Source organism: Macrobrachium rosenbergii, chromosome 54 (genome assembly GCF_040412425.1).
Source record: "Macrobrachium rosenbergii isolate ZJJX-2024 chromosome 54, ASM4041242v1, whole genome shotgun sequence".
In the NCBI taxonomy this organism is placed as follows: domain Eukaryota; kingdom Metazoa; phylum Arthropoda; class Malacostraca; order Decapoda; family Palaemonidae; genus Macrobrachium; species Macrobrachium rosenbergii.
Genome location: NC_089794.1, coordinates 26,155,698 through 26,183,197, shown reverse-complemented (window position 1 = coordinate 26,183,197; position 27,500 = coordinate 26,155,698). Strand labels below are relative to the sequence as shown.

The window sequence follows — 27,500 nt, the reverse complement described above, 5'->3', positions numbered from 1 at the left end:
TAGGCAGTGAGGTGTTTAGAAGTATTAACTAAAATGCTTCATTTCTCCACTGTGTATGGTTTTGGACTGCCGAGAACAGCAACTGTGATTATCTGAAATTCAAGCTGACGATGGAACTAACATTTTGCAAAAGTGCAGTTTGTCTGATCTGAAATTAACACGGGTTAAAGAACGCGTCTGGAATAAGTTTATGCAAAAAATGCTGAGGAGTTTTTCATTGACTTTTTAAGTTTTTATGTTCAAATCCTGATATGCCCCGTAGGGGGTAGTGCTATCAGTGCACCTCACGGGTTGCACCGTAGGCATTATTAAAGGTTCTTTGCAGCGTCCTTTCGGCCCCGAATAGCAACCCCTTTCATTCCTTTTACTGTACCTCCTTTCATTTTATCTTTCTTCCATCTTGCTAATCCGTCCTCTCCAACAATTCTTTCAAAGTGGTGCAATTGCTTTGAGGTTTTCCTCCTGTCACACCTTTAAATCCTGCCTACTCTCAAATTCCTTTCCAGCGGTGAATGACCTCATAGGTCGCAGTGCTTGGCCTTTGGCCTAAACTCTAGATTCCATTCCATTCCAAAATGTGATGTGGTTTCGAGTCTCGGCGCGGAAGTAAATTAGTATTCTTTATCTATGGTATCCTATACGAGGATCGAATAAATACAATATTACGGTGTGGTGTTTTGTGAATGTAGCTGAAATAATTGTTCTGGAATTTGCCTAAAGTTGATTCGGCATAACAGAGGAAGCAATTTCCATTTTATTAACTAAACAAATGTATTATTATTGTTCTTGTTCTTGTTATTTCTGTAGTTGGTAGCAATATCTTTTTTTTGTTTTTTGTTTCCGTTATGTATGCAATATTTCTGTCATTCTCAACTTTGCTACTGTTCGCAATCATCTTTTCAAATAATATCCTTTTCCTTGAAATGAAAAAAAAAAAGTGCAAATCAAGAACTGTCGCCTTATAGATGGGGATCGCACAAACTTTTCACAGTCATACTTAAGCCTTTGTTTTTCCAGCAGAAATGTTTGAGCTGTTCAGAGATAATCAGAGCGCTGTCGATGAATTCCTAAGAACCAGAACACGTAAGACAACTGTCAAATGTTTATTGTTTATGGCGGAAGGTTCGTTAGGCATTAATTCAATATATTCCCTTTAATTGTTGTATGAGGGTTATAAATATTGCAGAAATTGTAGTTGTGATAACTCATATATTAAATCATTGAATTCTGGAATGTAGCTCACTCAGAATTTAGGGATTATAATATTGCCAGTGTTGAGAAATTTTTGTTTATTTATTAAGCATTGATGTACATAGACATATTGTACATAAATTTAAGAATATGGATAAAAAAATAATGAAAATGGTTAATAAAAAATAGAAAAAATATACATTCCCTTTATAATCTGAATGCTTTTCAGATGGCGAACAACTTTTATTATATAAAAAATATAGGAATTTTTTTAATTGTACATTTAGTATGGTGGGTTTTACTGCTTTTCTGAAGCCATGGCTTAGAATAACGTCAGTGATTTCTGGACTTTTACAGACGATGTTGAAAATATGTTTTTGATTTTTATTAAGAAAATATACATTTACAATTCTTACAATTTGAAATGTTGTATATACATCATAATGCATTTACATAAGTGAAATTAGTACTTAAAGTACATTCACTACATTACAATTTTTACTATTCATCTGAATATGTTTTGAAATGACAAGCATATTGACTCGTGAATACTTTTTGAACAGAAGCTTTAAGTCCTGTATTATTTACATTGGAAGTATTGACCATTTTTATCCATTTGGGTAATTACGGGTCAGTCCTTATAAATCCTAAGTATCTTCCCATCCACATCCATGCTATAAAATATCAGGACCATTGTCGTATTTGCATCCTTTTTTGGGTCTGCATCAAAATCTAACCTTAAAATCGTTAACCTATTGCTTGTTTTCAGTTTACAACATTTATTCAGTAAATATCCATACCACAGTCAAAGTCTCGTTCCATTTCATGGACTCACGTTGCAAGGAAATCATTGTTTTACTGGTTCTTTTTTTAATTCTTGATCAACTCCATTTTAAAGAAACTGAGTGCGAAGCCTTAATGATGTCAATTATAATTTTTGTTTTCTTTTGTTCTCCTGTCCCGGAAATACAATAATGGTTTTTTTTTCTACTCCTTTCTGTTTCGCTTCAAGTGAAAGAACTTTTATTTCATTTATAACTTTTATTTCAGGTTAGTTTTCATCACTTTAGAAAATTCTTTTGCTTTGTGTTTTGCCTCATTTAGAAATATTAAAAATATTTCGATGACATTTATTTTCAAGTGAAGTCTTACCATTTCAGCAAAAACTAAAAGCCTTTCGATCATAATAACTGTATTAATGTTTTCTCTTAATTTATATAAAAAATACTAAACTCATTTCAAAAGCATTTATTTCACGCTGAAGCTTAACATAAAGGAAATAAAAATATTCTGTAATATTTATTAATTTTGAGTCTCACCTTATAGCGGTGGCCATTACAATAATATTTTGACATCATTTGCTTATGTTGAGTCTTGGTTCTTTAGAAAATGAAAAAGGCATTTGAGTATCCTAAAAATATTTCTTCCCACCATCCAAGATCTCTCAATGTCTCCATCTCTCCGTCAAAACATACTTTACACTTTATCATTAATGACAAGAGGACCATATTTAGCTACGTTACGATTCGTAAAGGAAGGACTAATTAAATATTCCATTATGATTCATAAAGGAAGGACTAATTAAATATTCCATTATGATTCATAAAGGAAGGACTAATTAAATATTCCATTATGATTCATAAAGGAGGGACTAATTAAATATTCCAGGATGGTTACCTGCCCGAATTTCCTTGGCCATCATGGCCTGGTTCGGCTTTGTCAACCTGTACATGGTCAGGATCAACTTGTCAGTTGCAATTGTTGCGATGGTCAAGAGGAATACCACAGGTGGCGTTGCTGTCGCCTGCGAATCTCAGCTTCAGGAGAGTGTCTCTGTATTCTTACATAATGCAGATAATGGTAATTTTATTAATTTTTTAAAATTTTTTTGAAAGGAAAAAACATTATTGAAGGAGGTTACAATGTCCATCAACACGGTATACATAGGCATTTCTTTACATTAGCATAAACTGACAATTTACAGATCTAGTTTTAGTTACTCGCCACTCAAAAACAGTAATTAATTAATATACTCTTTTGTGAAAATTTTATTTATTCTTAAATTAACTGCAAGAGGAAAAGGCCTTTTCATCTGAGGCTTCGAGATTTCTTGACATCTGGAAGTCTGTGAGAAAACACACACACACACACACACACATACACACACGTATAAGCACACACTCAGGATATATCTATGATTGTTTGTCATAGGAGCAGCTCAAGATTTTCATATTTGAACTCCTTATGGCATGTCCACACTAGCGGGCATGCCCGGCGGGCACTTCCAGCTGTTTATATTTTCTCTCGCTTCTGAAGCAGTGTTACCAGACAATCATATCGTTCTGGCTCCATACTCGGTCGGTCAGTATAGTGGAACGGGTTATGGGAACAGTGTTTGCCCGTTGGGCAGTGCCCCCTAGTGTGTGGACAGGCTTTAGCTTTAGGTGTACAGGGGATGGAGGACCCTAGTTTGAATACCGGGCGAAAACGGAATGATGTGGGCGCCTTCTGTTAAAACCCATTTCGTTTCCGTTTATCTAAGCGTTGAATCATCTGACATGTTGGCTGTAATCTGATTGGGTCATAAATCCTGAGAAAAGAAGCGTATTGGTTAGAATCCAGGTCTCAGTGGATGATGGCCCAAATTCGGTGGAAGAACACCTTTAGGAACCACTTACATTATGAGCATTATGCACTAAAACACACTTTTATATATATACACACATACATACATACACACAATATATATATATACATATATATATATACATATATATATATATATATATATATATATATATATATATATATATATATATATATATATATATATTGTCCTTTGTTATGTAGATACTTTTCCCGAAGTTAACAATCTAAAATCAAATTAGACCGCGTTCCATCTCCAAAATCCAATTCTTGGCCTTATACACAGTGTCTGCGCCTTACAATATTACTACTAATATCAGCATATCTTAATTGACTGATCTCTTTCCATCCATAGAAACATCGGATTATGTGCTACCAAAAGGCGCTTACCAGTTATCCACAGCGATCCCAACCACACCTAATGAGGTAGGTCTGAAGCGTGAATATTAAATAATTATATTTCCATATATTACATAATCTTATTTTACATAGGTGTATGTATATGCATATACACACACACACACACACATATATATATATATATATATATATATATATATATATATATATATATATATATAATTATATAATTTATTCATGATCAGTTAATTACTTTCATGGTGTAAAGAAATTCTAAATAAACCAGTAAGATAAATTTTGACAATATTTACTTATCTGGAAGTGGTTTCACATATATACACGTATACGTACATACATACATACATACATGCATGCATACATGTGTATATATGTATATATTCATGATTTTTTTTCAGATAATGCAATATTATCGTTTTCCTCCTAGTTTCTCGCAACCTGTCCCCTCTCCCTTATCTGATCAAAGCGCAAATTAATTTTGGCTCTTTCTTGCTCTTTCAAAACCCCTCCAAGCAAAATTAGTTTCCTGAATTTTTATTCAAACTTTCATCATTTTTCCATTTGTCATGTTTTTTCTCGTTTCAATTTCGAGCCTCGCCTGCTTCGTAAGCTCATAAATAAATAGATAACATTTATGAGGGTCTGTTTATGTTTGATGAAGGCTCGCTGATGTATTCATATTGAATGATGAATGTGGGCGAGAATACATTAGGTCGGTGAACAATGAAGAATTTATGCCTTCATATAAGAAGTATTTATAAAAACGGGGTAGGACATAGATTCTTGACTCTGTTTAGTGGTTTCACTTTTCCTATCAACCGCCATTTGATAGTTCAAGTTACACTAAGCAGTTGGGTCGTTAACGGCAAAGAAGAGAACCAATCAGCGAAGCGATCCAATGAAGCCGGCTGGAAATGTTTCTTGAAGGCTCCGAAAGTTGGCAGCACTTTGCAGTGTCCTGGTAACATGGACAACTGCATTTTTAAGACGGGGGAGGAAGGGTGCTCAATTCACGTTCAAACTGTAATTACTCGATAGTTACATCAGTTTCATTGTACTTAGTGTAATGAATATGGGTTATCAATTGTGTAGATTTTAATATTTATGAGATTGAAAGTTTTTTTGCACTTTATAGGCGGGCATAATTCCATGTTGACTATCATTTCAACCCTCGAAAATAATGGTTTTTCCCGCCCAACCCAACCTGGCGGTTAAGATCCTTGCCAAGGACTCCTCAATAGGGGAGTGTTGTATTTGATCATTCGATAGATGAAACCAACTTCACTCAGACCAATAGATGGAGCAAGCGTGCACTTTTGAATCAAAAGATATTACGCTGTACAATGGAAGGATTGTTGGCGGGGGTTGGGGATGTGAGGTTAGAAAATAGGGTACTTGCTGAAGTATTCAAACGACGATTAACGCTGTCTTATAGTTTTTTAGATTAATGTTCGTCGTGGTGGATTTTATATGTTAATTGATTTTGGTATTATGCAGAAAAAAGTAAGTATATCTTAGTTTAACCAGACCACTGAGCTGGTTAACAGCTCTCCTAGGGCTGGCCCGAAGGATTAGACTTATTTTTACGTGGCTAAGAACCTACTGGTTACCTAGCAACGGGACCTACAGCTTATTGTGGAATCCGAACCACATTGGTATTATGCAGAAGGCGTTACCTGTCATCCATGACTATTATTCTTATCTGGGAATTGAGAGAGAGAGAGAGAGAGAGAGAGAGAGAGAGAGAGAGAGAGAGAGAGAGATCATAGCCTTCTTAAAACGACGCTTGAGCGAGACATATTGTTACTCACGATTCTTGTTACGCATCTAGATGACACGACATTCGATTCCTAAATAACCATTTTGTTGTTGTCCCTCACCCCTATTTTTTTATTCATTAAATTTCGTCTTCTCAGAATTCTCACCCCTGGTTCTTTTGTGCCTCGATTCACCCTCTATTTATATGAACCCCTTGTCAAGAAATCTTCCTCTGTCTTTCAAAGCTGGAAGACTTTGTTGTTGCAAAGGAATGTTGTTCTGCATCCCCTTTCATTTCACGTTCTGTTCAGTCTCCTAGTAATCATTCCCCAAGGCAAAAATAATCCTTTCATTTATTTCCTTTGTACTTTTTTGATTGCACTTTATTCGAAGGCCACCCAGTACACCTTCATGGGAAAGTCCCTACTTTCTCTTTTAAGGAATTCCTCACTTTCACGTCTTCCTTTTGCTATTGGTAATATTAAGGATTTAATGTGTGATATATATATATATATATATATATATATATATATATATATATATATATATGTATATATATATATATATATATATATATATATATATATATATATATATATATATATATATATGTATGTACTGTATGTATGTTATGTTAAAGCCACTCCAACATCTTCTAAAAACATAACAGACACCTCACACGTCTCGAACTGTCGACCTAACCGCTCAGTTCTCGTCGCTGCTGGGAGAAAGGGAGCTGGGGATTTGGTACGATATATGTACACATTCGCTACCGGGGTCTAAGCGATGTCAGGCAGGGCAGCCGATCGAGGCTACGGCCTACCCCAACGCCAAATCAAAGTCCTTCAAAAGAAGACATCGTGCTTACCCCATATAAAAATGGGAAAAAGCACGTTAAAACGAAGAAGAAGAAGAAGATGTATGTATGTATGTATGTATGTACGTATGTATGTATGTCTGTCTATACGGATATATGACTGTGTATTTACGACAACATTCTTTATTTTCCAGGAGGGTGAATTGCTCTGGGACGAAACAACTCAGGGTTTGGTCCTAGGCGCTTTCTTCTACGGCTATGCCCTCACACAGGCAAGTTCGAATGAGAATTTTCTCAAACGATTTGTTAACAACCCTCTCTCTCTCTCTCTCTCTCTCTCTCTCTCTCTCTCTCTCTCTCTCTCTCTCTCTCTCTCTGTTTTGATGATTGTCGTCATCATCATTCCTGTTCTCACAAAGATTCATATGACTGTGACCACTTCCAGGTTGCAGGAGGTAGAATGGCGGAGCTCTACGGAACGAAGCTTGTCTTCGGCCTCTGCATCCTGGCAGGTGGAATTTGTGCAATCCTGTCGCCTGTGATGGCACGAGCACATTATGGGGCCCTGATTGCGTTACGTGTCGTCCAAGGAATGTTGCAGGTAGGAATCTGGAATTCCTTGGAATTCAAAGGACATTTGTAATGATTCAAAAGCGTTAGGAGAATGGGAATGAATTCAACATTGCAGAGTCGATATGAGAATGGTAGAAAGTTTTTACAGAAGAGTTGAGGAATTAAAATTCACCAAGGAATGTTTCAGGTAGGAATTTGGAATTCCTCGGAATTCAAAGGAGATTTATAATGGTTCACAAGCGTTAGGAGAATGGGAATGAATTCAATATTATAGAGTCGACATGAGAATGGTAGAAAGTTTTTACAGAAGAATTGAGGAATTCAAATTCATCAAGGAATGTTTCAGGTAGGAATCTGGAATTCCTTGGAATTCAAAGGACATTTGTAATGATTCAAAAGCCTTATGAAAATGGGAATGAATTCAGCATTACTGAGTCGATATGAGAATAGTAGAAAAGTTTTTAGTTGAGGAACTGAAATTTGCCAAGGAATGTTAAGGTAGGAATCTGGAATTCCTTGGAATTCAAAGGACATTTGTAATGATTCTAAAGCTTTAGGAGAATGGGAATGAATTCAACATTACATAGTCGATATGAGAATGGTAGAAATTTTTGCAGGAGAGTTGAGGAATTAAAATTCACCAAGGAATGTTTCAGGTAGGAATCTGGAATTCATTGGAATTCAAAGGACATTTATAATGATTCATAAGTGTTAAGAGAATGGAAATGAATTCGGTATTAGCGAGTCGATATGAGGATGGTACAAAGTTTTTAGTTCAGGAATTAAAATTCAAGGAATGTTTCAGGTAGGAATCTGGAATTCCTTGAGATTCAAAGGACCTTTATAATGATTCGTAAGTGTTAAGAGAATGGAAATGAATTCGGTATTAGCGAGTCGATTTGAGGATGGTAGGAAGATTTACAGATGAGGTAAGGAATTATAATTCGTCTTTAGATATCTGATGCGCACGTGTTGTTTGAACAGAAAAAAAGGAATTTCTAACTTTCTGAATTTTTTATTTTTATCAAATTATTTGCAGTATGCTCAGAAATAATAAAATGAAAAATTTCCCAAAAATGGTCAATAATATATTTAAAATCAATCGTAATTCAAGTATGAGATTTCTGGAAATTATGTCAATAATATATTCAAAATTTCTCCGTAGCGGGGTAGTGCCGTCAGTACGCCTCATGCGGTGCACTGTAGGCATCACTTCAGATTCTTTGTAGCGTCCCTTCGGTCCTTAACTGCTACCTCTTTCATTCCTTTTACTGTACCTCCAATCATATTATCTTTCTTCCATCTTGCTGTCCATTCTCTCCTAACAAATCTTTCATAGTGCAACTGCGAGGTTTTCCTCCTGTTGCACCTTACAAACCCTTCTACTCTCAATTTCCTTTTCAGCACTGAATGACCTCATAGGTCCCAGTGCTTGGCCTTTAGGCCAAAATTCCATATTCCATTCCATGGAAATTAACTTTAAAATCCCGAAGAAGATAAATCGTGTCTGGCTGAGATTTATGTTCGGTCCTTTCCAGGGACCCTCTTGGCCCTCGATGCACGCCTGCATTGCACGATGGATTCCCCCAATAGAGCGACCTAGATTTATCGCCATTGTGTACCTCGGTAAGGATCTACTTAAGCATTCTATAATGGAGTGATATATTACGGAGGTTATAATCAGTATCTACGTTTATGTTCTTGGATAGAGAACTTGGCTGTAATCTCTGTGTGATAAAATGCTGTTTCGTGTGGTGATATATTACAGGGATTAAAATCGGTATCCGAATTCATTTTCTTGGATAGAAAACTGGCTGTAATCTCTGTGTGATAAATGCTGTTTCATGGGATGATACATTACAGAGATTATATTCTGTATCCACTTTTATTTTCTTGGATAGAAAACTGTCTGTAATCTGTGTGATAAAATGCTGTTTCATATGGTGATATATTACAGATTATCATCAGTATCCGAATTCATTTTCTTGGACAGAAAACTGACTATAATCTCTGTATGATAAATCTTCTGGGATGATACATGATAAATCCACGTTTATGTTCTTTAGAAAATGTAATCTCTGTGATTATTCTGTATGTTTATTTTCTTGGATAGAAAAGCTGTAATCTCTGTATGATAAATGCTGCTTCATGTGGTGATATATTGCAGAGATTAAATTCTGTATCCACGTTTATTTTCTTGGATAGAAAACTGGCTGTAATCTCTGAATAATAAATGTTGTTTCTTGTGGTGACATATTACAGAGATTATAATCAGTATCCGCGTTTATTTTCTTGGATAGAAAACTGGCTGTAACCTCTGTATGATAAATGCTGTTTCATGTGGCGATATATTACAGAGATTAGATTCTGTACCACGTTTATTTTCTTGGATAGAAAACTGACTGTAATCTGTGTGATAAAATGCTGTTTCATGTGGTGATACATTACACAGATTATAATCAGTATCCGATTTCATTTTCTTGGATAGAAAACTGACTGTAATCTGTGTGATAAAATGCTGTTTCATGTGGTGATATATTACGGAGGTTATAATCAGTATCCGAATTCATTTTCTTGGATAGAAAACTGGCTGCAATATCTGTATAATAAACACTGTTTCAGGGGATGATACATTACTGAGATTATGTTCTGTATCCACGTTCATTTTCTTGGACAAAACACTGATTGTAGTTACTGTATATGATTAAATGCTGTTATTATTTCTCCATGACTATTTTCAGGAAAGATTTATCTTTGGATTTGCTGATGTCTAGCCAGCGGCCAGCCTTTTTAACCATTAGTTACTAGATAATTATAAAGGATTAAAGTAACCTGGTTTTAATCGTGTACACTACAAAATAAAGGGGAGCGATTAAGTGGCTTATATATATATATATATATATATATATATATATATATATATATATATATATATACATATATATATATATATATATATATATATATATATATATATATATAATATATAATATATACACACATATACATATATATATATATATATATATATATATATATATATATATATATATATATATATATATATATATATATATATATATATATATATATATATATATATATATATATATGAATTCTACATACCACAACCAGAGGAAAATCCAGGAAAGGGGAGTTTAACAAGAAAATGGATAAAAATGGGGGTGAAGCGAGTCACATTACCAGGAAATCCGAAACCATACGAAAACATTTTCTCACTAAGAACACCAGGAGGAGGCGCCGTTCCAAAGACGGAGAATGACTCACCCTTTTCCCACCGAGTGTCTGAGTGTGACAAAAAGGTGTGGGACTCCCTCCATCCTTACTTGTGGCTTCTGTGAATCCTCAGATCTTCTTCTTTTATTTCTCCCAAAGCGAGCACTCTGAGCTCGGCAATGACGCTGCCTCTGTGTGGGGTCATCATCGACAACCACGGCTGGGCCTCCCAATTTTACGTGATGGGGGCCCTCTCCCTCCTGTGGTGCTGCGTCTGGTTCGCTTTCATGTACGACTCGCCCGATGAACATCCAAGGTAGGTGCTGGGAAGTCTCCTTTCAGATCTTAAATGGCACTCTTATGACGTCCAACGTCGTTATGTACCGGGTGAAGATAAAATCCAGTTTTTTTTTTTCTGATTAACATGGAATAACTGTTTTTTTTCTTGTAGTGTGAAGAAATAGAACGAATGTCAGGTGATTGCTTGCCTGTTGATTGTCGTGAAATTAAAAGAACTGTGCTCGAGGAAATAATTATCTGAATACACGTGTGTGTATGTGTGTGAGTATGTTTGTATATGTGCATACATTTATATATACCTATGTATATTATATATACGTATTTATATATACCTATGTATATTATATATACGTATTTACATATATGTATATTTATATATATATTATATATGCACTTATATATATTAAATATACGTATTTACATCTATATATATACATATATATATATATATATATATATATATATATATATATATATATATATATATATATATATATATATATATATATTTATTTATTTATTTATTTATTTATTATATAACTGGTTTTGTAGCCTTGCCAATCAATCTTTTCTCTCCAAGTCATTTACAAACTATTCATCTGACCAATAATGCCAAAGACCTATAGGTAATAACAACCCGTTTCTTTGGCATATCTTAATGAAGTATCCTCGGAGTTGGGGAAAGATGAATGATGCAGAACAAATTCAGTTTTACAAATAATGAAACATATGAACATACAGCTTATTATACGCCTTCTGTTCCTCGTATACAATATCACTGGACTCCTCACAATCTCTCTCTCTCTCTCTCTCTCTCTCTCCTTTTTCTCTGTCTGTCTGTCTGTCTCCTTCCCCCCCCTTTCTCTCTCTCTCTTTCATTCCTTTTTTCTCTGTCCCTCTGTCTCTCTCTCTCTCTCTCTCTCTCTCTCTCTCTCTCTCTCTCTCTCCTTTTTTCTTTTCACTCTGTCTCTGTGCCTCTCTCTCTCCTTTTTCTCTGTCTGTCTGTCTTTCTGTCTCTTTCTCTCCCCCTTTTTTTCTCTCTGTCTGTCTGCCTGACTGTCTCTCTCTCTCTCTCTCTCTCTCTCTCTCTCTGTCTCTCTCTCTCTGTCTGTCTCTGTCTCTTCTGTCTGTCTGTCTCCCTCCTTTTTCTCTGCCTGTCCCTGTCTGTCTGTCTGTCTCTTTCCCTATCTCCCGTTTTTTCTCTGTCTGTCTGTCTCGTAAACAGAATAAGCGACGACGAACTCAAATACATAGAAACAGCTCTTCGGGAAAGCGGAACCAACACCAACCGACCCAGGAGAATTCCTTGGAGGGAAGTGTTCACGAATTTACCTGTCTGGGCAATATTGTCCGCCTGCGCAGGTACTGGATGGGGTATCTCGCTTCTCTTTGCCCAGCTGCCCACCTACATGAAGAACGTCCTTGGGTTTTCCATCAGAAGCGTGAGTTTTTATAATGAGTTTCTAAGTTTCCTTGAAAGTGTGGTTTTAGTTTGCTGAAAAGAAAACTATTGTGCCGGCTTTGTCTATCCGTCCGCAATTTATTCTGTCCGCCCTCAGATCTTAAAAACTACCGATGCTAGAGGGCTGCAAATTGGTATGTTGATCATCCACCCTCCAATCATCAGACATAGCAAATTGCAGCCCTCTAGCCTCGGTAGTTTTTTTTTTATTTATAAGGTTAAAGTTAGCCATAATCGTACATCTGGCAACGATCTAGATCGCGCATGCGTATTTAAATAATTTTTTAAATATATGAATGGATTTATGTGAATGGGTGTGAATGCGTCGATGTGTAGGTGTTATTACGATTTGACGATTTGTTAATTTGTTGTCATCAAATCCTCATCCATAACTATAATTAGTGGAAACATTACCTAACTTTTGCAAGTAAGTCTCGACTTTCCATTAGCTGTAATTATTGTAATAAAATTTAAACAACAACTTCGATAATAATAATAATAATAATAATAATAATAATAATAATAATAATAATAATAATAATAATAATAATAATAATAATAATAAATATATGCATCATCAGTATTAACTTTGTTTCGAAATTTCTTAATTATTATTATTATTATTATTATTATTATTATTATTATTATTATTATTATTATTATTATTATTATTATTATTATTATTATCTACACGGAAAATCCTTCACAACCATCATCTACAATAATAATAATAATGAAAAATACTAGGAATTTATTTGCTCGACTTCATTTATTCACTAACGAGTACCCTTGACAAAAGTACGAGCGTTCATTTATGGTCTGAAACATTTTGATTGGACGCAGTGATGCTGATTCATTAGCTGTAGAAAAAAGTGGTAGAGAATGTTTCGTTTTATGTCTCTTTATTACTTTATAAAATTATTTTTTTCTTTTTAATAAGTGAGGTCTCTTCTTTCTGTAATTCACTTTACCTTCTCTCTCTTCCTAATGAACCCCATATTTTTTGGAAGCTTGAATTTCAAGTCAGTGGTCCTTATGGGCTTGCTTGAATTTCAAGTCAGTGGTCCTTATGGGCTTGTTCCATATGAATAGCGTTCATCCTCTGAGTAATAATAATAATAATAATAATAATAATAATAATAATAATAATAATAATAATAATAATAATAATAACAATAATAATACTAAACTAACGTCACACAATTCTGGTCAGTGACGCGGAAAATTAAGTACTGAGGGCTCTGGAATATTAGCTGTAGACGACTTGTTTTTAGTGAGGCTTAACAAAGTTTGATAAAGTTCAGCAGAATTGGAGAATTAAATAAAAAAAACTTTGTGGTGATTCATTCTAGATCCTAGAATATAATAATGAAGAAGGCAAAACATAAAGCATGTCATAATTCAATAGAAATATTTGGCAAAATCTGAAAGTGATTTCTCTGTTGCTCAAAATTATTACTGGAAATGAACAGATTGGTAGAATTGATGAATTGAATATTAAAGAAACTGTGGTAACTCTAGAGCATGAGGGTGAATGAAACAAAACATATGCCATGGCATAATGTAATAAAAATATTTGACAAAATCTGGTAGTAGTTGGTTACTGAAATTGATAACTGGAAATTAGTAGAAACTGATATCAGTATATAGGTAACTGGAAATAATAAAGTAAATCTCTTTAATCTATAAAATCAATTTGAAATAAATACACAGACCCTGGAAAAACACAAATCAGTTTCTGAAAATATGGAACATTTTTACAAAATATACAGTAAATATGTAGACAAATTATAATAAGACTGACTACAATCTTGTAAATCACTGGCTAAGAATGAAAGTATTATTTAAATAACTGGAAGGCAGTAGAGCCTGGAACATGGAACGGTAATGCTATTCTTCTTATATCCTTCCAGAACGGAGCTATATCAGCTGTTCCCTTCCTCTGCCGTTACATTGGAGGGATTACCTGGAGCTCTCTGTCAGCCTGGTTGATCACTCGGAAATACATTTCGCTCAGGACGTCCAGAAGAGTCTTCGGTGCAATTTGTACGAAAACTTCTGAGATTTTAGTCTAATATACTGAGATTTAGATCACACCTTTGAGATAAAGTCCTTCGTATTTCTTGACATGTTGCTAGTTATATATCGATTGAAATTGAAGGGAATTTATTGAGTAAATAATATCGATGTTTTAAACACTAGGTGCAAAGAAAAAGGTCATCAATATGTCAATTTTTTATTACAGAGTTATTTTAAGTAAAGGCAAAATTTACAATGACAAAATGCTTGGACGAAAATATTGACTTAATACCCTGTTTGTCTTTGTACATATTAAATGTTCAGTAAGGTATTATCACCTTTTATATACAAACATTAAATTTAAGATAGTAAACTCTGTATATGGGGTATAATTAATCCTATTTTATTATTATTATTATTGAAAGAGAAACCCACAAAATTCTTGTGTGTAGCTTGTTTACTGGTAAATATTTACATATTACTTTTGATCGGCCTTGAACCAGCCTGACTACCTCATCTCTTGAAAAAGGGTCACAGTTAGGACCTGAAAGTACTCGAGATCAAAAGTAATATGTAAATATTTACCAGTAAATTATTATTATTGTTATTATTTTCTTTATTCAGCCCTTTTGGGTCCAGAGCCCATAATTTTGGGATTATTATTATTATTATTATTATTATTATTATTATTATTATTATTATTATTATTATTATTATTATTATTATTTTAATTTCAGCACTGTGGGGTCCAGCAGTCATGATTTTGGGAGTGTCCTTCGCTGGGTGTAATGCCAAGCTCGCCATCACGCTGCTGTGTCTGGCACTGTTCCTGAATGGTGCCACAACCACCAGCGTCCTCGTAAACCACACTGACATTGCGCCGAATTTTGCTGGTAAGATATATATATATATATATATATAATATATATATATATATATATATATATATATATATATATATATATATATATATATATGTATATATATACATATATATACATATCTATATATACATATGCATATATACATATATGTATATGTATATATATACATATATGTATATGTACGTTTGTGCGTGTGGAATGATATGTTGTAAAAATCTATCGTTTATTTTCAGGAACTCTCCTAGGGCTAGACAATACCGTGGGATCCATTATGGCCTTCGTCGTTCCAATTGTGACAGGCGTAATGACAGATGGCCAGGTGAGAGATATTTCTTTTTTTGTCATCTAAATTACTGTTATACCATCTCAAATAAAGCTAAAAAGTTTAGAATTCTCAAATATTATAATACAGTTGAGGACCATTGCGTTGGTAAATATGTGTCAATTTTTAATGTTCGTTAGTTAAAATTATCAAAGAGAATTAATGGCATTCAGAGGTTTGTTTACGTTGGGTGTGGATTTGAGAATAAAATACATTATTATCAAGTACTTATTAATCAATTTATTTATTTATAAGTTTCTGACCCAAGACGGGATCGATCCCCAGTCTCTCAAATGAAAGGCCAGGGCGCTACCAATCGACCTGTGTGGATCAACTGGTAGCGCCCTGACCTTTCATTTGAGAGACCTGGGTTCAGTGCCGATGTGAGTCAGACATTTATTTCTGTGAAACACGTTCTCGTGTGTTGATTAGTTATTTATTTATGAAATCATTAATTTATTTATTAATATATTTATATATTAAATTATGAATGAGTTTATTATATATATTTATTTATCTATTCACATTTATTTTTCTATCCAGCAATCTCTCGAGGCCTGGCAAAGAGTATTTTGGAGCTGCGTCCCAATGTACGGCGTCATGGCCATATTCTTCCTGATATTCGTCTCGACCGACGTCCAACCCTGGAATGACTTTGGAAATTCGATTAAATCTTCTTCTTCCTCCTCTGCATCCAAGAAGGACACTTCATCCGGCTAGGGTGCAAATTCCTGAAATGCATGCTAGTGTTGCACCAGCCCCAGTTTTTCTTGCCATGCCCCTAGGTTAGATTAGGTTAGTTTAAATTAAATCAGAATCTCCAGAGAGTAATTTGTGTGTAAGCATAATTATTTTCAAGAAAATCTGTGGTTAGTTTTTAAGATATGGCGTCCTGCTTTTTTCGGGGAAAGGTCCTGTACTCGGTTACATCTCGGGGGGAATGCACCCTGGGTAATGAGTCTCTGGAGTAAGGGTCCTCTGAAACTGAACCGAATTGTATCTCTATTTGCTTTGAAGCGTGATACGAGAATAAACGTATTTTATTGTGGTCCTAAACCAGGGTTTTGGGTTTCGTATCACGTCTTGGGAAAATAGTTTATGCTATTTCAGCGTTATGTAAATAGACTGATCCGGTGTATTTACATTATACGTTTGATAGATATGACAGATGTTTTTCTCTGGTTTGTTAAGTATATGTTTTCAGTCAAGATAAACTGCATTGTTAGACTGATAAAGTGTTTTACACTTCTTTAACCAAGTATTGTTAGGCCGGGTATTCACGATCAGGTTTACCCGTCAGTCCACCTTTCAGTTCATCGAATCTGGCGTTAAAACTTAGTGTAGACGACAGTCTGTGGCCGGAGTCAGTCCACTCGCCAGAATGGATGAACTGATGGCATTGCTTAAAGTACTTCCGACCAACTGACAGGTGATTGCAAGTGTGGATTCAAGGGTAAGCAACGATTTGATGACAGTTTGCCGCCATATTTCGCCTGGAAGGATCTCAGCCGCTCGGCCCAAAATATGAATAAACTATGTCTAGGCCTAATTCATTTCATTGTTAGACTCTGCTGAGCTATTTGTAGACTGTTGTGAGTCCAAATCATGTAATAAAAAGATATATATTTCCATATGATACAGACAATTTGGTATAGGCCTAGGCCAGTGTCCTGCCTTTTTATGGAAGTGTTACACATGAAAGTAGGCTTCACGACCCATTTAATAAATAACTGAGCCAACCCCCCAGTTCTAATTTAACCTTATTCATTAACATTGTATGAGAATAGACATCTCTCTTTAATAGGCAATATTTAGACAATACTCTGTTATGCTTTTTTGCTTCTTTCCTATTTTTAAGTGAATTGCCGCAGCAGCTAGTCTATGTAGCTCCACTTCCTCATCAGTCAGCGGAGTTGTCATTGCTGCCATATAGAGTTGCCACGACGAAGGCTAGTGGGTCCTGGCTAGGCGAGGACTAAGGGCAATGACCTCGAGTTGACGGTCCGACTGACAGTTCTTACTCAAGGCCAAGAGAGACAAGGTTCTACCCAAATGGGCGGATTCGCCTCCCACCTGGGGTAACTATGTAGGTGATGACGTATCTTAGAGGTACCCGCTCATTACGGCAATTCACTTGCTGACGCAATAAGGAGGTAGACAAAGCTCCGCCTACTTGGCGGATTTGGAGGGAAGTGAGCATGCCTTCTCTTAATCCTGGCCTTGATTCTACTCTTATCACGTGGACGCTCATCCGTGTAACAGTCGTGGGTGGACTGACAGGTCAACCTGATCGTGAATATCCGGCCTTAGTTTTCTTCACTTCTCCTTGGTTTTGAGAATTTTGTTATTAGCTTTACTTATTTTTCGCGGTTGTTTTTCCCGTAATTGTTAAATATCGACAATGCGTTCTGCGTTAGAGTACTAAATTGATATATAATCTTGATATAATTCCATGATTTCATTGCTGGATAAAACATGAAGAGTAATTAACTGACTGAATATATATATATATATATATATATATATATATATATATATATATATATATATATATATATATATATATATATATATATATATATATATATATATATATATATATATATATATATATATATATATATATATATATATATATATATATATATATATATATATATATATATATATATATATATATATATGTATGTATGTATGTATGTGTACACATCTACGCATGTGTGTGTGTGTGGCTTTCGTAACAGCACGGGAGACCTAAAATTCCACGTGTTCAGTGACAGCCCGTCTGTCCGGCATCAGATTTTTCCTGCTCTGACCGAAACAGAGATATATCTATCCTTAGTGTGAAGCTTATTCTTCCTCCAACCACAAAAAAAAAAAAAAAAATGCAACCCAGATATAAAATCCCTCTCTCTCTCTCTCTCTCTCTCTCTCTCTCTCTCTCTCTCTCTTGTCAGCAACGCCAAAACAAGAATCCGCTGGAATATTGATCAACACATCTCCTTGGCACTAGAGGGTCGGGAGGCAACGAAAAACGAGGGAGAATAGAAACGGGACAAGAAAAGCAAGGAGAGAGAGGAAACAGAGGGAAATAGGAGAAGGAATGCTTGAGTAGATGGGAGGAAATGGAGAGGAAATGGAAGGAGTGCGAAAAAGGGATGGAGAAATGGAACGGAATACGAATCGATAAAAAAAAAAATCGTCGCAGGTTTGTTTTTCGATAAAAAATTAATAAAAATATTTTTGAAAATTACATAAAGTACATGAATTGACTTCCAGTGATTCAGGTAAATGTTATTAGATAAAAAAGATTACAGAGGGGAAAATTTGATAAATCTGTGTTTTTGACAAAAGACGATTGGTTCTAAAATGAAAATTTATGAAGTTTACCAACACCTGCTCAATATTTTTCTGTATATATTCGTTATACCTCAAACTGGGCTTCCTTTCTGAAATAACTTAAGAATTTGCTTCCTATTTTGTATTTCTTTTAATACACTTTGACAGTGTTAATATATATATATATATATATATATATATATATATTCTGTATATATATATATATATATATATATATATATATATATATATATATATATATATATATATATATATATATATATATACAACAACCCACAAATATCACTTAAAATCGAATTAACAATACCTTAGAAATAATTTGCACCCAAAGGGATTTTAAAGTAAAAGTGCTCCTATCTGGCCAGGATTCGAACCTGAGCTTTTTTGTGGTTTAGAAACATTGATAAATGGTCGAGAGAACTGCATTTCGTAAAACTGAATTCCGGGGAAAAAATGAATCGCTGTCCAAGACAGTGGCGTGATTTGTGGCTGACAGTTTAACTGGAGGCTAGCTGGAACTAGCACATGGCACATGGGCCTGATATACATGTATATAAATGTTGGAGAGAGAGAGAGAGAGAGAGAGAGAGAGAGAGAGAGAGAGAGAGAGAGAGAGAGAGAGAGGTTTCATCATAAACTACAAAAGTAATGGAGATAAAGAAAAGGGAATCTACAGAGAGAGAGAGAGAGAGAGAGAGAGAGAGAGAGAGAGAGAGAGAGAGAGAGAGAGAGAGAGATGGGGGGGGGTTTCCTCATAAACTACAAAAGTAATGGAGATAAAGAAAAGGAAATCTACAGAGAGAGAGAGAGAGAGAGAGAGAGAGAGAGAGAGAGAGAGAGAGAGAGAGAGAGAGAGAGAGAGAGAGAGAGCAGAGCAGGACTTGTTCCGATCGACAAGGAAGTCAAGTGTTTTTCTTTTCCATTTAAGGTAAAAGCAGAGTGAGATACAATTACATTCCAACTCCATACGGGAGGTTGATGGAGGTCAACATTCCCATTCCAAATAATTTTCAAAACAGTGGAATATTCTGCTTGACATGTACGCTACAACAAACACGACGGAGGCAATGGACTTTCGCTGTTCGTTATCACAGAGACCTAATTTGAGAACTGTTTCTTTTTGTTGCAGAATGATTCCGTTTTTAGCTCCAGTTCGATAATTTTTCACACAGTGTGAATTTTACTTTATGGTTTCCTAATTCATTTTTTCCTACATGAAAAGTAATACAGCTTAACTTCAACAGATGCTTAAGCGTTATGACATAATGTTATTTTATTTTTTTTTCAGGATTTTATTTTACTCTTTTGATGTTATTTAGTGCTTTTCAAAAATGCAAGTGTTTTCATCCGCGTATCGCTGTTTCATGCAAGGAAAACATGAAGAAACACTTGTCTTTTTAACTAAAAATATTGCTCTTTCTCTCTCTCTCTCTCTCTCTCTCTCTCTCTCTCTCTCTCTCTCTCTCTCTCTCTCTCTCTCTCTCTCTCTCTCTATATATATATATATATATATATATATATATATATATTTATATATATATATATATATATATATATATATATATATATATATATATATATATATATATATATATATATATATATATATACATATACATATTACCATGTAGTTTCTATAAGTTTATGGGAACAATCTAGAATACCGAAAAGATTTTTGTTGATATTAGTCATAGTAAGAATACCAAAGTCTCATTTCACTTGCATAATGCAAATATCTTTTGAAAGCCTTTAATTGCTTCTGGGGAAATTGTGTAATAGCGATAGAATTTTTATAGTACAGACAATTAAGCTCTATTGACATTAAATTGCTTTTGTCATAATCTCAATATCGTCTTATATTTTTTTATTCGGTTATTGCTTCATTAACTTCTCGATTCTAAAACGTAAAATTGAAAGAGCATAGAATATTGACATTTTATATAAGGCTATTTCTATAAACACATTATATCTTAAGAAGCCGATGACCTTAAATGTTGCGACGTCAGATTATCATTTGCTGAAAAAAAATCTATCGATTCATAAAAAAAAAGATTTCTTTCTTTACAATATCAGCGAACCAAAATCTGAAAAAAGAAAATACATTGAAAAATAATTGCTTTGAAGAGATCACCTGAGGGATATTATCAGCTTGGATTTATCCAGATTATTCCAGCTTTTTCTAAGATAATAATAATAATAATAATAATAATAATAATAATAATAATAATAATAATAATAATAATAATAATAATTATTATTATTATTATTATTATTATTATTATTATTATTATTATTATTATTATTATTATTATTATTATTTTCCTATCCCAGTCGGCACCCGGAGGGGCACAAAACTCAGTCTTTCCGTGGTGAGGCGAATATAATTATTTTCAGAAATTATCCTCTCTCTCTCTCTCTCTCTCTCTCTCTCTCTCTCTCTCTCTCTCTCTCTCTCTCTCTCTCTCCCCCCAGATGCAATAAGGAAGTCGTTAACAGGTCATAAAACAAAATGGCGTGAGGCCATAAAAGGCAAAAGAAAAAGGAACATGGAGACTGAGACTGAAATTAGAAAAAAAAACTAAAAATTTAATCAAGAATCTGATGAATTTTGATGAACAGGAAGAGATCGGAATGAATTCTGTTGATTATGTACTTCTTTTTTGGGTGGGGAGATCAGGTGAGCTGGGGTTTGGTTTGGGTTGGGTGTGGGGTGGCATAGGGAAGAATATGGATTAAAAAGGGTTCTTAATTTCGACTGTCGTGGCTGACAGATAGAGATTGTTGTCAGTTGCTGATTATCAATGATGTAGCTTCTTAATTGAATAATGACTCTGACTCTCTCTCTCTCTCTCTCTCTCTCTCTCTCTCTCTCTGAAAAGAGTAACTCTCTCTCTCTCTCTCTCTCTCTCTCTCTCTCTCTCTCTCTCCTTTAAAGTTGTTGATTATTAAAATTTACATGTAGCATATGACCTACTCTCGCTCTCTCTCTCTCTCTCTCTCTCTCTCTCTCTCTCTCTCTCTCTCTCTCTCTCTCTCTCATATTTTACCGTCTAAAACGATAAAATCCAACTGTTCATGAACGTGTTTTAGCATAAACTTGTCAAAGAACCTGCAGAGCAATCACCAAACTGGATTAAAAACAAGCTTTCAATCTCTCTTCCCTATAACACAGGACATGTACAAAGCGATATGTATAAAATAATATATGGAATATTATCCATTTTCAGTGTTCTGTAAAAGAAAACTATTGTGCCGGCTTGGTCTGTCCGTCTGCACTTCATTCTATCCGCACTTCTTTCTGTCCGCAATTTTTCTGTTCGCCTTCCGATCTTAAAAACCACTGAGGCTAGAGGGCTGCAGATTGGTATGTTGATCATCCACCCTCCAATCATCCAATATACCAAATTTTAGTCCTCTAGCCTCCTCAGTAGTTTTTATTTTATTTAAGGTTAAAGTTACCCATAATCTTGCTCCTGGCAACGATACAGGGTAGGCCTCCACCGGGCCATGGTTAAAGTTTCATGTGCCGCGGCTCGTACAGCATTATACTGAGACCACCGAAAGATAGATCTATTTTCTGTGGCCTTGATTAGACACTGTAGTGGGTGTACAGAAAACTCGATTGCGCCGAAGAAACTTCGGCGCATTTTGTACTTGTTATTGTGCAGTAATCATGAGAGTGAGTTTGATGTGTCAAGTCGTAGAGTCTGTTATAGATCAGAATTCACAGGAAGAGAAGTTGTAAACTCCAAACAGTATTCTTAAATTTAGAAGGCGTTTCATTTCATATTATAGCAATCTCTGCACACTATTTTGATACATAAAATATCATGCGTTTTGCATGTTCGTAATCTCCCAAGTCCTTTCACGCCAATCACCTGTCAGGTTTATCTGACATATCACTGAATCTCCACTGATTAATCTCCCAAATAAACTGCCAGTTATCTCCGACTGTGTTTGTAAACAAACGGTCAGTCATCTGGTTACTTCTTCCGCTTTGCTCTCACAAAATATTATTATTTATTATTATTATTGTTATTATTATTATTATTATTATTAAATTATTATTATTATTATTATTATTATTATTATTATTATATTCAGAGGATGAACCCTATTCATATGGAACAAGCCCACCACAGGGACCACTGACTTGAAATTCAAGAAGCTTCGAAAGCATTTGGTGTTTATATTATTATTATTATTATTATTATTATTATTATTATTATTATTATTATTAGTTAGAAGATGAACACGATTCATATGGAACAAGCCCACCACAGGGACCATTGACTTGAAATTCAAGCTCCAAAGAATATGGTGTTTATATTATTATTATTATTATTATTATTATTATTATTATTATTATTATTATTATTAGTTTGAAGATGAACCCTATTCATATGGAACAAGCCCACCACAGGGACCATTGACTTGAAATTCAAGCTTCCAAAGAATATGGTGTTTATATTATTATTATTATTATTATTATTATTATTATTATTATTATTATTATTATTATTAGTTAGAAGATGAACCCTATTCATATGGAACAAGCCCACCACAGGGACCATTGACCTGAAATTCAAGCTTCCAAAGAATATGGTGTTTTATATTATTATTATTATTATTATTATTATTATTATTATTATTATTATTATTATTATTATTCAGAAGATGAACCCTATTCATGTGGAACAAGCCCACCACAGGGGCCACTGACTTGAAATTCAAGCTTCCACAGAATTTCGAATGAACGCCATAATAATGCAGAAAGAGGAGATCAGTTGTTAAAAAATCAGATAAATGAACAAATAAATAAATAAATGAAAATGTAAGTAAAATATTAAAATACAAGTTGACTTGTATGAGGGTAGTACTGCATTACATCTTCGCTTGAACTTCTGAAGTTCCAATTTCATGACATCCTCAGGAGACTGTTCCACAGTCCAACGATGTGAGGAATAAAGGACCTCTGGAACTGAGAAGTTCGACAGCGGCACATTTACAGCATATTGGTGCTGCTTTGACAGTAAATAGAAGTGATATAAATCAAGGGAAAATATCTTTTACACACCAAAAGACACCAAAGATATTTAATGAACATCCTGGAACAGCCTCCCTGGATTTATTGTCCACGTGACGAATCTGGAACGCAACTGAACAGGACATAAACAAGGTTATCATGTCCTGTGCTGAGGACGACCTTAAATTAATTATTCAGTCTTCGTGGGTATCTTGAGAGTTACGTGCCGTGGGCGTCTGAGAACTCCCAGCGGTCATCCATCAAGTCAGCCTTGCGTAATTCTCTCTCTCTCTCTCTCTCTCTCTCTCTCTCTCTCTCTCTCTCTCTCTCTCTCTGCCTAAAATCCCATATGCACCTGTTGACCTTACCAGAGCAGTGTAGACCTGATTACGAGTCGAGTGCTTTGGGATACATTTGGAAACACTAAACCTCAGGGTGTAACCATTTCCCTGTTATTCAAATATTCCTTCTCTCTCTCTCTCTCTCTCTCTCTCTCTCTCTCTCTCTCTATACTACGTGACTCCAGCTAAATTAGTCTGAACATCTAAACCGGAATGGTCTGGTACAATCACGTCGCATAGCCTTGACGGAGCCGAGAGGCTAATCTAATTAAATTTCATACGTGATTTCCGCCCTGAGTTATTCCAAATAATATAGCGGATATTGTGCCACTATGAGGAAATTCAGATTTGAGAAATGGTGGAGGGGAAAGTTTGGTAACACTAACATATGCATACATACACACGTAACACATTACACTTACGTATTTATGAATGTATACACTTTCGTCTTTAATGTGATATTAATGGATGTTTTAACAAGATATTAGTTACTATGGATGTACTTTATCTTCAAGGAGATGAACAGGCTTTTCAGACTGATAGAATTATTGCTAGAAAATTTAATTAAAGGCAAATGTTTTCTTCGTAAATTTACACTGTCAGAATTACTGGATTTTTGCATTATTTCATTGTATAATTTGATTGACAGTTATATATATATATATATATATATATATATATATATATATATATATATATATATATATATATATATATATTTATGTAAATGTAAATTATAAACACACATGCATGCACACACACACACACACACACATATATATATATATATATATATATATATATATATATATATATATATATATATATATATATATATATATATATATATATATATATATATATACATATATACACACACACACACACATACACACACACATATACACACACATATATATATATATATATATATATATATATACATATATATTTGTTGGTGTGTATGTGTCTGTCTCTCTTACTTCACTTTGAACTTTCCCAACCCTCTCTCTCTCTCTCTCTCTCTCTCTCTCTCTCTCTCTCTCTCTCTCTCTCTCTCTCTCTCTCTCTCTCTGTATTCTTCTTAAAATTTCCAATTATAACCAGAATTGGAGATGAACCCACTTCAGACGTAAACAAATCTCTACACGTCTTCCTCTCTCTCTCTCTCTCTCTCTCTCTCTCTCTCTCTCTCTCTCTCTCTCTCTCTCTCTCTCCCCCGTGCCCCATATATATTTTCATGCCTGTTCGTCTCTTTTTCCTATTTTTTAAGGAAAATATATTGATATGCATTTCATAAACCTAAAAAGGAAATTAGAAAAATATTGCATTTTTACGTAACAGTGAATTTTTGCTCTTCTAAATGAGTGAACGAGAATGAAATGGAAGAAAGGGCTATAAAGGGGAACTTTAATATAATCCAGTGATATAAAAGGAATTGAATTCTGATGTACAGAAAAATATTTTTGATAGGAAAATATTTTTATTTCATGAACGTCGAAGTAAATATTGAGCTTTAACAAACGATGTCTCGTTACTCAATACATTTTTTTTTTCACTGGAGTGATTGGTAAAACCTAACTGGTGATTGCGATAGCGAGATGTGACGAGGAATGTGACTAGTTTATAGAGCGAAAAATATGTGTACTTGCATACATACTGTACGTACGCACACGCACATACACAAACACACACACATATATATATATATATATATATATATATATATATATATATATATATATATATATATATATATATATATATATATATATATATATTATAGAGAGAGAGAGAGAGAGAGAGAGAGAGAGAATTCAACTTTAATAATGGAAAGATTATGCAACTCTAGGTTCGTTTAATAATGGAAAGATTATACAACTCTAGGTTATATATTTATATATATATATATATATATATATATATATATATATATATATATATATATATATATATATATATATATATATATATATATATATATATATATATATATATATATATATATATATATATATATATATATATATATATATATATATATATATATATATATATCTTGTTCTCTGAAAAATCTTGTTATGCCCTCAGGACTGAGCAATGACTCTCTCCCCTCCCCCTTCTATCTCTCTCTCTCTCTCTCTCTCTCACAATCCGTTCCAGACAGCAGATGCGTCAGCCACCACTTAGTATCGAAAATGCATCCCGAGAGTTCACGCAACATGTTTCGGGGAAGACGAAAAAAAATTTACGTCGCCAGATTTCCCCATCATTCGAGACGCCTCCTCGAGACCTTCCTTTACTCGTAAATACTCCAGAACTTCCTCGGCTCTTCTGTCAGCATTCGGGGAGTCAACAGAACTCCAGAAGATCCACCCGAATTAGGTGGTATATCCAAACGTGTTGTGAATGCCTGGCAACAGGCGTTCGTGAAGTCTCTCTCTCTCTCTCTCTCTCCCCTCTCTCTGTTTCCAATCTCGCGAGACTCTTTCCAATAAAAGAAGGAAACTTTAATGTCTATTCCCAGAAAATTCTCATAAAAATTCCACTCATTTCATAAGCTTCAGATTCAGTTGGGCCGTGACATTGTTCATTCTCCCTTTTTTTACTGTTCCCCTCGGCGCTCTGATTCAATTTTCCCCCCGACGGACGTCGCCTAATCTCTGCCCCTCTTATTTCCTCGCCCTCTGAGGCTTCACTTTCCTTAAGGTGCCTTCCCCCCCTCGACCGCTCTCAGAAGTCAGCCTTCGGTTTTTCTTCCATTGTTCTCTTGAAAGATTAATATTGTGAAAATGATTCTCCTCTCTATTATGACATGTGTCTGAAATCTGGTCTTTCAACGAATATTATTGTCTTCTAAGTACACCTTAGTTTAACCAGACCACTGAGCTGATTTATTATGGCCCGAAGGATTATTTATTTCACGTGGTTATAGCAACGGAACCCACAGCTTATTTGGAATCCGAACCACATTATAACGAGAAATGAATTTTATTACCAGATATAAATTTATTAATTCTTCATTATTCGGAAAACCGAAACGGGCCCAGCAGAGTGTTATGAGAACATACCCACCCGGCCAATGAAAAATTGTCTTTTACTCTCTAGTATTATTATTATTATTATTATTATTATTATTATTATTATTATTATTATTTATTATTAGTAGAATTATTATTATTATTA

At 34.4% G+C, this 27,500-nt stretch overlaps 1 protein-coding gene across 1 annotated transcript; it reads left to right on the top strand.

Moving 5' to 3' along the window:
* Nucleotides 1-1,022: 1,022 nt before the first annotated feature.
* On the top strand, nt 1,023-16,437 carry LOC136834618 (sialin-like). Its single transcript, XM_067097196.1, has 12 exons — nt 1,023-1,083; nt 2,860-3,051; nt 4,193-4,263; nt 6,985-7,062; nt 7,236-7,391; nt 8,902-8,989; nt 10,760-10,916; nt 12,126-12,342; nt 14,276-14,408; nt 15,119-15,274; nt 15,499-15,584; nt 16,131-16,437. The coding sequence occupies exons 1-12, from the start codon at nt 1,023-1,025 to the stop codon at nt 16,305-16,307; spliced, it is 1,572 nt and encodes a 523-aa protein (XP_066953297.1). The 3' UTR covers nt 16,308-16,437.
* The last annotated feature ends 11,063 nt before the right edge of the window (nt 16,438-27,500 follow it).

Coding starts and splice junctions, on each gene's coding strand:
- LOC136834618 (XM_067097196.1), top strand. CDS start 1,023: ATGTTTGAGCTGTTCAGAGATAATCAGAGCGCTGTCGATGAATTCCTA. Junction 8,990..10,759: donor TATCGCCATTGTGTACCTCG/GTAAGGATCTAC, acceptor TTTCTCCCAAAG/CGAGCACTCTGAGCTCGGCA. Junction 14,409..15,118: donor AAGAGTCTTCGGTGCAATTT/GTACGAAAACTT, acceptor TTTTAATTTCAG/CACTGTGGGGTCCAGCAGTC.